The sequence below is a fragment of the Cydia pomonella genome, unplaced genomic scaffold (genome assembly GCF_033807575.1).
Source record: "Cydia pomonella isolate Wapato2018A unplaced genomic scaffold, ilCydPomo1 PGA_scaffold_148, whole genome shotgun sequence".
Taxonomy (NCBI): Eukaryota; Metazoa; Arthropoda; class Insecta; order Lepidoptera; family Tortricidae; genus Cydia; species Cydia pomonella.
The window spans coordinates 172,914-185,663 of NW_026907791.1; the positions used below are offsets into that span (position 1 = coordinate 172,914).

The following is a 12,750-nucleotide window of genomic DNA, read 5'->3' on the forward strand; positions in this document are numbered from 1 at the left end:
TAGCTGTTTTCCTAGTATAAAGAAGTTAAATAAAATACATCAAAATCGCTTGATACAATTACGGGTATGGATTTTATTTTTTATATACCCACGTAGTTTTGGTTTGTACAAAACAGTGAGAAATTGTTTTACCAGATGTCCTTAACTTTTGGAAATAATACTCACATTTTCCATTGATATGTAGAAGCAAGTTCTTAGTTTCTCCTTTTTCGCTCGAGTCGGTCCCTTTGAAAGCCTATTGACCGGGATTTACTGTACCTACCCACAACCTAATTCTTGTTCTGATAAGCCTTTGCAACTTTTTATTTGACTTATTAGTGCAATAAAGAATATTTACTTACCTCACCCTAGCATATATCATTGTCGTCGTCCCTCGTTTAATCCGTACTATACGCTACATCTTGTATAATAACGAAGTTTCGAAGCTGCCGGGTTTGTGAAGTTTGTAACCCCAAAATATTGCAAAAATACAAAAATGCTTGAATAGTTTAAGTTGGATTTCAAATCGGATTTACTCCTTGACTTAACGCTGATGAATTAGGCTGTTTGGCGGACAATTAATTAATTAAGAGGCAAAGAGGCGTTGTCGAGTATCGACATAAGCACCTATTAGGTACGTCCTATAATTTCCGACCAAGTTTCGTAGGGTTCAAGGGATCTACAGGTTAGGATTAGGAGTACCTATTATACGAGCGCCTGTTTTTTTGCTATAAGAACTTTACCTAATTTACATAGTTGGGTCGCTTGTTTTGTTTGGTTTGACTTTACATATGTATATAAAGTGTACTGTATGCGTGTGATGCTTATCTTGAATTTGATCTGTTACAAAATATTACATTACAGGAATATTACTGTAGTTCTAGATGCCCCCTGATTTGTTTTAGGTGCTTGTATGGTCTAAGATACTTTATAAGGAATATCTACCCTCATCTGCAATTTATTTGTTTTTTTTTAAACGATTCAATTATTTATTTGTGATAAAAAACCAACTAAACTAAGACAAGTCTGCAACGATTTTAATAGCACACGCCACGCAGTGCAAATGTTTATTAAACGTTAAATTTTAAACGTTAAACTTCTATGTCATAAGGACGTATAAATAACACTTGCACTGCGTGTGCTATCAAAATCGTTGCAGCCTTGTCTTGGTCTGACTCTATCTATCATTTAAATATGTATTTCCAAATAAATAACATTTTTATTTAATTAACATTTATAGTTTGTATTATTATTTTTTAAGCTTATGTTAATTTTTTTGTTCCATATTTTGTTGCAATAACATATTTAACAGAAATTAAAGTTTTAAATAACAGAATAATAGATTAGGGTAGGTTATCTCTTACTATTAGAGTAATTTTTGCGAATAAACCAAAGAAAATAATATTAAAAAATTATTAATAATCTGTGTAAACTTTTCAAACACCTCTAAAATTTGACAAAGCTCAATATGTCAAAATTGACATTGTCTATCATAACTCGTAATGTTTTGTTTACATGTGTCAAATTTATTAAAATTTTCATGTTGAGTTAAAAATATCTAACGTTTAAGTGCATTTCTAACTAAACAATGATATAGAGATAGTGTTTCAAAAGGAAACGTAAGGTCAAGGGAAGAAATCACACAATAATCGGTAAGCTAAGGTTAAATATGCGGCGATTGTCGCTGACGCTGGTTGTCCCTTGCATTATTCATTGATCGACGACGCTCCAGCCCGCTTACCGCTCGCTTATAGGCGTCCCAACTACACGGTTCTTATTTTTCTGAATCCCAAAGGTTTTTATGACGTCAAAGCCTCCAATCACACTCGCCAAGGTTTCTCCGCCCAATCCAGCCCACGGTTAAATGGGAAACCTTAAAATATCGGTGGTGTGAAAATCGTGTCAAGCGTTATTTATTAAATGCGGAAAGGTTTCAACAGTACACAAATGTTAGTAGATGGGCTGAATGTGTGAGGTTTTGAGACTATAGTATTGTGTTATACCAAATCACGAAGTCACGTCGTTTTATTTGTTTACATTATTTTAAATACCTGAAAGTTGATTATATTTTATGAGAATTATGAGTGCTACTTTTCCCCAACCTAAAGTACCTAAACCTTAACCTTTAAACTTCGCTAAACACCTTGCTATTTGTTATCTAGATTTAACGGTTAATAATTTAAAGTGCCGTGATACAAGAACGAGGAGCGTTTATCAGTGAATTTCACAAGTTTTAATATATCTGAAGGGGCCGTTGGCGGCGCCGCGACGTGTTATCTCGTTTGTAACGGGAACATAGATAACTTCAACATTTAGGTTGATATGAAAGTTTGTCTTCTCAGGCATCATTCAAGTATGTGATTTTTTCCGGTCTTGGTAGGTAAATAGGGATAGTGTTCATTAAAAACTTTCCGTATTGAGGTCATGCTTTGTTGAGAGCAATAAATTGTTATGATTGCTTAGTCGTATGTCTCCCTTATCACTCAGCGTCACGACCTATATGTATACGAGTAGGAGTAGAAGAATTGTTTCGTTCTAGATAATAATAAGGACTTCGTCTGGTAATTAATACGAGAAACAATAATCAAAGTTAGTTATTTAAGTGTCGTTGTTTTTTAAGAGATGAAGGTTAATGTTATGTTTTGGTTGCAATAAATTATGATCAGCTCTTTTTATCATATTATTTTTAGTTCAAACATCTCAGTTATTTATGGAAAATTAATGAGTATTGCGTGTGATTAGTTTAGCAGACCATGTTGCATTGCAGACGAAATTTAAAATCTGCTTCGATTAAACTTCGCTTCGGCAAGTTTTCAGCTACACATAAGATTACATTGTTTTATGTGGCATCCTTACCAGCTTTTACCACGAATAAATACTTGCAAAATAAGATCGTAAATGCGCATAATGTTTACCGCGATTGGGTACTCTAGCAGAAATATTTGTCTAAGCGGCAAACGCGTCAGTGTTCAAGTACCTATGGGTATATATTCTGTAGCTAGTGCATTCCGTACAACCACGGAAAATAAATGAGTATTAGTTCAGAACAGATGCACTACTCTGTCGCGATGCAGACCCGACGTCGATGGCGTCTATTGTTGGCGGCATCCCGTTGCCGTCTATTATTGACTCGCCGCTGGAGATAGTTGGCGCTGCGCCAGCGGCGACCACGTGCGCCGTCACGGGATCAGGCATGCGCGCAACACGCCCGGTCTTCCTATAGATTTACAATTATCTCGGGAAACTAGTATAAATGTAACTATGAAAACCGTAAGAACTAGGCGTTATTACTTATCACACTTAACTGGTTCGCTGCCAGCGATTGCTAGCCGGCTATCGCATGCTATTGGAATAACAACCATGCTCTTCTACCTTATTGTTAAATAAAAAACTTCTCAATCATGAGCTCACTAGGATATTTCGGTCTCGAGATCGGAAACCGCTGTGCGTTTTCGAAGATCACTCTTATACTGGTTTGCTAGTGATGCGCTCTGTTAACGCTGTGAATTGCCCTTGACGTTTCCCCACACCAGGAAAAATAGCGCTAACCTAAAAAACGGCAACAGTGTTAAACATGCGGTTACGAATAGAAATAAATGGATCTATATCAGGATTCCTAAAGTTCATTCTCCTATTTTTGCATTCTCTAATATTTTTGGTTTAACATGGAATGTATTGCGCTAATAGGTTATTTTCTAATTTGATTTGACATATTGTATTTTTTTACTAATATTGTGTTCCATAATAGCAATTTGTCATCATATTTATTTGTGCTAAAACCCAGATGTCCTACTTGTTATTGCACCTAAACGGGTTTGGACTACTATTGTTTGTAGTAGTTCTAACCTAATCTAACCTGCTTTTCTGGCAACGTTCGATATCATAAGGGACCTAATATTATGTGGGTCATGGCAACAATTTGGCACACAAAATTAGACTAGTTGGTAATTATGGCAAAATTATTAGGTTTTTATGTTTTAGAACAATTAATAACTTTAGGGCTGTACCTATTAGAACAAAATAGTTAATGGTAAAATAGTTTACAATAAAAGTTTTTACGAAAAGTAATGTTAAGTCCAAGAAAATTTTTTTTCGTTTACGGGTTTTTGATCGTTATGGTAATGGTATGGTAACAATGCTTAGGACAAATTAATATTATCGCTACAATTACACTATGGCAAGTAACTGTTATTATAATTGATCATTAGGTTTAATACCTATTAAAGCTAAACGGTTAGGACAAAAGTTGTCACGAATTTAGAGGAAGCCCCGAAATAAACTCTTATAAATATCTCGCCCTAGAATTAGTATAATATTTTACGAATAGAATTGAAATTATGACATGTCATAGCACGTCCCTTGAACGGGTTTATAGCCAAATCCTTTGATGTTTGAACGACTAAAGTTGTCGCCAGCTGTCGTTTACAGTGCGAAGAATGACTTAATTACTACAGATACTACGACGTGTATGTTGAAAAGCGCCTACATACTTTCAAGAAATATTCAATTTTACAATATGTAGCTAAATGCGAAGCGAAGCGTTATGTGTCCCTACTTTAATATACCTTCGCCCTTATTTCCATATTCCTATACAATACATATTTACTACTTGACTTAAAACTAAACCATAGATAGTGTATTAAGGGACTGCAACGACCGTAAACCGAGTAAGCTCCGAGAGCAAGCGCTAGGATAAGTCTGTGTACTATTCAATAGTGTTCATATTAGCTATTGATTGTAATGTCAAGGTCAGGCTGTTTTGTCGAATTAGTGTCGCAAGGTTTATTCTGTTCGTCAGAACGCAACGCCCCCACAAGTCAATTTTCTTACCAAACACGTCTCAATTCGTACAATCATTAGCCTTGCTTGCATTTCGGGGGAACTGTTATTGACAATTAACATGTATCTTCCTCAGCCGACAAGGTGGAGGTCACAAAGATGAAAAAGAACATATCGGTGAAGATGGCGGGTAGCAACGGACACGCGCGCACGCCCAACGGGCGCGCCGACGACGAGGGCGGTGGTAGCGCGCGCGTGTCCTACGCGGCTGCCGCGCGTAAACCACCCTCCCCCGGTACCAACCCGGCACCGTTCCCCATGCCCACAGGTATATTTATGTATTACACGTTTACCTGTCGCCTGGGACCCATAGAACAAGCTTGGCTTAGTTTGGGGCTAGGTCGATCTGTGTAAGATTGTTTCAAAATATTTATTATTACTATTTATTTTAATGACTATAGATATAAATCTTATAAGATGGCTTAAAATGTGGACGAAGCAGTCCACCATCGTCATCATATAAAGAAGACGAAGCAAAATCCCGCTCTATATCGTCAGGCGTGATGAGTCTTCCTTCTCTATGTCTTGTGCTTAATAATACCAAAAAGGATTGATGGTAATAGAGAAGTAAAGTCTAAGAAAAAAACGTACCCCTTCGTTTGACATCCAAAAGACATGGGGCTGTACTGCACCATATGTTTTGCGGTCACTGAAATGTGTGAAAGCTTTAACTGTGGTGCGATTTATAACTCAAAGCAAATAAATGCTATCTAACTGGCTAATTTAGACAGCCTGTTCGTTATACTACGGTGTTCCCGAATTTCACTTTAGTATTCTTATATTTCTGGATACATTCGGCCCCAGTTCAACTAGACTGCATCAGCAGAATTTGTTACGGGTTTATAGTACCTTGTCGTAGATGGTATTGCCAATATTTATTAGTTTGTAACAAAAAAAATACTAGTATATAATTAATGTTCGTTGTTTTTACAGAAACCACACAAAAATCAAAAAGCAATAACGAAAAGACACAAACGAATTCCAGTAAATCCAATTCAAAACTTAACGGGGAAGAACGGATACCTAGCGACAGTGATGTTAAAGACGACAAGTCACACACCAAAGAGCAAATTTTAAATGGAACAATTACATCGCACGAGACCATTGTTAATGGCGACGCTAAAAAAGAAAATTCAGATTGTGATATTAGTAGTAGTAGTGATAATGGTAAAGTAGTTTCTAATGGAATTCACAGTGATTCAGACGATTCAAAGTCCAGCAAGTCTGACGAGGGTCGTGATGTCGTATTACCGAAGGTTTGTCCGAAGAAAAACTCTGAAAGTAGGGTATCTGATAAGAAAAAAGAGAGCAAAAAGACTAAGGCGGCAGCTGATAAGAGTAGTGAGTCTGAAAAGAAACTGACTGTTATCGTAACAGATAAAAAAGAAGAAGATTCAAAGCCAGCGGATGCAACAGAAAAAGTTAACGGTGAATGTAGTAAAGTCGTAAATGGAGATAAAGATAGGGAGTCGTCGCCCAGTGAAGATGGTGATGACAAAAAGAGAGATGCTGAGGTTGTTTTCATTCAAGATATGGGATTTACTGTTAAAATTGTTAGCCCAGGAGCGGAACCATTAGATATTCAGGTATAACTTAAATTTCACGTAATGTAACCATTGTTTGGGCACTCGTCACTTTGGAGTATAATGCTCTCTGACTGAGTGACTTATCTGACATTTACATAGATTGAATAGTTACTTAATTTTTTTAGGTATTGAGCATGGAGCTCGTGCAAGAAATCCATCAGGTGTTGATGGATCGCGAAGACACCTGTCACAGAACCTGTTTCTCTCTGCAACTCGACGGTGTCACCCTAGATAACTTCGCGGAATTGAAAAATATTGAAGGATTAAAGGAGGGATCAGTTATCAAAGTACGTATTTGGAAGAGACAAGGTTGCTCTGTTGAAATGTAGTTCTTGTGACTATTACATACGGTATAGAATCCTTTGGAACCACTGCTGTCGACTTTTTACAGTGATACAGTAGCGGGGCTGACATTAGACTCTGTCGGACGAAAACGGTTATAAGGAGGGTGGAGAGGTGATCAATCGTGTCACTACTGGATATCAATACTTGATCCCGTTTGTATTGATATCCATTGCAAAAGTTTTTAATAGTCTTATCCTCCTCAGATCTAGAAACAGCTGTTTTTTATTTGAATTCGGAAAGAATACTCTGTACACTGGGCCTCACGAGGTTATCTTGTGTTGCAAAATATTGAGGGTCTCGTATTTACAGGTGGTAGAAGAGCCGTATACGATGCGGGAGGCTCGCATCCACGTGCGTCACGTGCGCGACCTGCTCAAGTCGATAGACTACACCGACGCCTACGCCGGGCAGGAGTGCAGCTCCCTCGCCTTTCTTAACGTCATCACCCAGGGCGATATTCTAGGTAAGACTTTATGCCATTTTCCTTAGTTACATAAATAAACCTATTAGTACGTACGGTACGTATACATACAGTAAGGTACAAAGATAACTGACCCCTATTTGCTAGACAAGCCATGTCTATAGCAAAGACAAGTATATTTATTTGAAGTTGAACCTACCTATACGTGATTGCTATGTTCAAAAAATAGCTTACGTAGTATTCATTATTTCTGCTTGTTGCTACATTCAGAAAAGAAGAAGTCGCGCCCAGAAAGTGTGGACTGCACGCCACCCGACTACATCATGCCTGGCAGTACAGAGCGGCCATTATTGCCCTTGCATCCAGGGCTGACGAAGGAGAACAAAGCTCCCCAATGTTTGAAGGTATGTCTTTTATATCTCAGACTGCAGCATATTAGAACCCAACTTGTCAGGTGACAATCAATACTTATTACACCATTAATGTGATTTGGTTGTCAGCGCTGACTGATGACATTTGAGACGCCGTGTTGCGGAAAAATATACCCAATGTTTACCAACATAAGTGCTAGATTTCTGTTGTGGTTGGGCAGGTGCTGACGACCTCGGGCTGGAACCCGCCGCCGGGCCCGCGTAAGATGTGCGGCGACCTGCTCTACCTACACGTCGTCACTCTCGAGGACCGCCACTTCCATATCACGGCGTGTCCCCGCGGATTCTACCTCAATCAGTTCGTATTTCTATCCTTCTTTAACTTCTGGGTGTTAGGTGTTTATCCCGTAGTGAGGCGTGCAGTTAAGCGCCCTTTTGTCGTGGGCTTAAAGTCTTATGTTGCAGTGTCAAATTGCAAATGTTAAATGTGGTCATTAAATGTCGTCGCCACGTGCAAAACTTACCATGAAATGCAATCGACATTGCTTGTTTGCGGCGACCGACGCAACGTAATTGCCGCAAGAATGGTTCTTAATTTGTAAAATAGCATGAAATTAGGACTTTATTCGGCCGTTCAAATTGATGGTTTTGATTTTGATGTATCATTACTTCTAATCTTTGTACATTGCATAGGAGATAAAAACGGCATTGGAATATGAGGAAACCACGCCCCCTGATTGTTGCGTTATTGGTTTTTTATGCAAAATTAAAAGCATCTTCGATCACGCCTCACTGATTAGTTTCGTGTTTAGATATTTAATACACGTTTAACGTTTATATTCCATTGCAAATGTTCTATACGTTTGACCTTTGTACGCACTTGGGAGTATGTTGACGTAATTTGGCTTTGCTATCATAAAATATATCAAAGTAATAGGATTTTATTTGCCATGCATAGTTAACATTGTTACACGGTTTCTTCCTATTTGTTTAGTGCAATACCAATTATACAGTGTGTAAATCCAATACGGGCAATAAATTAAACCAGATATAGATTATATCCGTGTAACCATTAATTAAGAAGTTTTTGTGTTACATTTAATTAATAACTGGGTCATAATTAATTTTTGAAAATGCACCGAGCTGCAATGTACTGCAAACATTACGAGACATAATATGACATCACATTACGAGATACGAGCTTTTTATAGTACTACCAGCGTTGACAGTTACTTTAAAAAGCTCGTATCTCGTAACTTGTGTGTTGCTTTACATTACGGGCCGATTTTTTTGTATGGTTCATATTTTCGTTGTATTTCTAATCAAAATACTTCTTAAAGTGTATTCATCCTTACTTGTCCTATCATGTAAACAAACACTTCTCGAAGACATTATCACACTTTTCTCTGGAATTACACAATAATCATCACCTAAAATGTTGTTGTATACTTAAAGAAACTCACAATGGATTGAAATCCACCAAATAACCACTGAAAAATATAATTGCTAATAAAATTTTCATCAATAATCGCAGTAACGAACGGATTATCTGACATTACGATGTCTAGATTGTCTATGAATCGTATTGTTTGAACGTCACGTTTGTTGACATGACTACACGTAAGGATGAGTATACTGTAAGTCCTATGCTAATCCCCATTCGCCCGTATTGGATTTACACACTGTATAGCTTCTTAATGTATTTTCCAATGCACATTAAATTATTCAAATCAAATTCACACAAGACATAGACAAAGACTTTTTTTTAGAAAATATTCAAAATGGCGGAAATTGACGTAAGCGCCAGTAGTATGGCGCTTAAAACTATTGAGTTCACTGTGATAATGACTCAACAAAGGAAATACTTTTGATTCTTTTAGTTTATCACAGAGCTACTAGTTTAAGAGCTAATTTATGTAATAATGTCCTATAATATTTATTTATTTATTACTAGTCTAAGTAAAGTAAACTTATTTATTTTCGTCACAGGTCCACCGAAGAAGAATTCAACCCCCGCCCCTCCACCCCGTCCCTGCTGTGCCACTCCCTCATCGAGCTGCTGAGCATCGTGTCTCCCGCGTTCAAGCGCAACTTCGCTCTGGTTCAGAAGAAGCGCATGCAAAAACACCCATTTGAGAGGGTCGCGACGCCATACCAGGTAATATTAAACGATATCATATCATATCATATCACGATACACATATCATATCATATACGATTAGAACTTAGAACTCAAAAAAACACTTACCCCTTATTCATAAACGTGTACTAAAGTTACGATGCCGCTAATCATCGTTTGTCCCTTTCCGTCGTATTGGTATGATGGACAGGGACAAACGATGATTAGCGGCATCGTAATTTTAGTACACGTTTATGAATAAGGGAATAGGATAGTCTGTTATTCCTAAAATAGAAAGTGCTCTCTCTTTCTAATAAACAAATGTCAAAATGACGGAAAGGGTACAGCGGCATTTGAGAATAACGATATAAATTTATGGTTTGATTGATTTATTTTTAGCTTACATTCTGGTTGTAGGTAGGTAGGTAGGTTTATCTTTATAAGATAGGATTTACTTAAGGTGGTTCGATTAGGTTACCCAAAGCTTAAACCTCACTAGATGGCGCCACAATTGCAAATTTTGAGTTTTAATTTTTTTGTGGAGTAGTCTTGGTATTTCTATACTGTAAATTATGTTTAGCGCACTCATTAAATAAATATTGAACTATTACAACAAACATTGAACACTTAATTGTACAAAAACTACCCCTTAATGTCGACAGAATGTTTTTTGACTCTATTTCTAAGTATCACTCACACATTCAAACAGTCTTACTGGGATCCTTGTAGTAGACAATTTGGCACAGCGTGAGTAGGCTTCAATAGCGTTGCGGTATGTACGTGGAAATACATGCAAGAGGATGTGGGTTCGAGACTCATTAAATTTTTTTTTGTTATCAGTATTATCAAGTAGGTACCTATTATTAATAAATTATTTTATGAGAAATATGAGCGTTTTCCATAAAAATATTAAAAATCTGATTCTCACACATCATGATATTTTTGGGTTCTTCCAACTCAGAATCACTAGCATAATCAATCCTCGTGTTAAAAAAACCCGAAAATTTGCATTGAAATTTTAGTTTTACATTGAAATTTCTTTCACACTAAAATGTGACGTAATGGTATGGATATTTTAGGATATCTTTTTTTAATGCTAGGGTGGAGAAGAGTCTAAGTAGAATGAACCTAAGAAAGTCCAAATTTGTAAGTCAGATTTTCCGGTATTTTTTTCAAAAAAAAACGCTGTTTTGTTCTAAAATTAAAGCAATCCCTTACTGCCTTTAAAAAAGTAGGTACTATTTTACAGTAGAATTAAAACATTTTTTTTACGATACATTTAATTAAATTACAGTGAGTTACAAAATTGCATGGCCTTCTATTTATAACCATTATAAAAAGAAATGAGATATTTACCATGTTTGTATATATTATTGATTTCCCGATATTTTGACACAACTAGAAGTTTCACACAATGCCTAGAGATAGAAAATTATTTATTTATTTTATTTATTGTCAATTTCATTCAACGGATCACATCATATCCAATTTATGTGTTTATGTATTGCATTGTTTTCTACCTAGTTGGTTATTAAATTCTGTTACTTCAATAATCTTTATCTACATAAAATATAGCAACGAAAGTTTAATAAAGTATATATTAAAATGAAGTACACAGAATCAGGAATTACATATGACAATATCATTCAAAATCGCCTCCTCTGGCTTTGACACAGGCCCTCAAACGACGAGGCCAGTCATCAATAGCGGCACGCACGATTGTCATGTCTAATTCCGTCACTGTCTTAACTATGGCCCGCTTGAGGGAGTTAAGATTTGTGTGGGGTTTAGCACAGGCTTTCTCCTCAATAACCTGCTATATGGCATAATCCAGGGGGTTAAGGTCCGGGCTGGAGGACGGCCAGTCTTCGTGGGCAATAAAGTCAATTTTGTTCCTTCGAAACCAGGCTCGAGTTGTTTTTGCCTTATGTGCAGGAGCTGAGTCCTGTTCAAAGATCCATGGCTGGTTTTGAAATAGGGTGTGGCTTAAGGGCTTCACTATTGGTTCGAGAACGGTTTCCAGTTTCCGGTTTTCACACCTTTTTCACAGAAATGAATCTGTGTTAGCCCTGAGTATGACACACCCAAAATCATGTTTGGCGGGTGCCCACATTTGTGCAACGCAATAGGGTTGTTTCCATCTACAAATCTTAGGGCATAATTGTATCCCAATAAATTCTTTTGGATTATAAGAACATGTTAAACTACTTTTAGGGGACCTATAATGACCATATTTTTGTAAATATTGAATTTAAAATATCTTTTGGCACACGTCACGTGACCAAACTCGAAACGTCATTGAAGATTCTGATGACGTCACAACTCTCGGATTGACACTGTTGACAGTTAGGCGATTAACAACAAATGACAAATATCAGTTGACAGTTCGTATCTTCTACGTGTGTATGTAGTTATGTGTCAAACCATAAACTGTGACGTCACACAATTTTCAAAGAGCGTTTTGGGCGCGAAAGCATCTGTCAAAATATATTTTGTTAATTTAACATATTTAAAGCCATTTTTAGTATAAAAGCTGAATTTTAGGGCAACTTTTAGTTAATATAGAAAGTAATACAAGCGTTTCAAAAAATTGGAATACGATTCTCTTTTAGGCCCCAATTCATTATAGATACGACGAGATAAGCGTTATGTGTGGTATATAATTATAGCTCACAAATCCACCACATTATGTAATATTTTATTTTTTCGGTAGCATTTGTTTTAACGGAAATAAAGAGGTTGCAAATCGAGTAACAGAACTTCAGAACAGATACCATTTGATATTTACCAGTCGCTTTTCGGTGAAGGAAAACATCGTGAGGAAACTGGACTAATCCCAACAAGGCTTAGTTTTACCCTCTGGGTTGGAAGGTCAGATGGCAATGGCAGTGGCTTTCGTAAAAACTAGTGCCTACGCCAAATCTTGGGATTAGTTGTCAAAGCGGACCCCAAGCTCCATTGAGCCGTGGCAATATGCTGGGACAACGCTAGGAAGAAAGAAAGAAATCGAGTAACAGAACTTAGTAACCAACTAGGTATAATAGTTATGATGTAAATGTCCATATCATGTTGGAGTCATATATGTATTAG

At 37.0% G+C, this 12,750-nt stretch overlaps 1 protein-coding gene across 1 annotated transcript in view; it reads left to right on the plus strand.

The window, feature by feature from the left end:
- Positions 1-12,750, plus strand: part of LOC133533292 (clustered mitochondria protein homolog) — a 47,104-nt gene that overhangs the window by 9,865 nt on the left and 24,489 nt on the right. Inside the window, exons 2-8 of the mRNA XM_061872257.1 lie at positions 4,895-5,086; positions 5,752-6,404; positions 6,530-6,691; positions 7,059-7,212; positions 7,441-7,574; positions 7,763-7,899; positions 9,531-9,699. Of these exons, the coding sequence (XP_061728241.1) occupies positions 4,895-5,086; positions 5,752-6,404; positions 6,530-6,691; positions 7,059-7,212; positions 7,441-7,574; positions 7,763-7,899; positions 9,531-9,699 (1,601 nt within the window). The remainder of the gene's footprint in view (positions 1-4,894; positions 5,087-5,751; positions 6,405-6,529; positions 6,692-7,058; positions 7,213-7,440; positions 7,575-7,762; positions 7,900-9,530; positions 9,700-12,750) is intronic.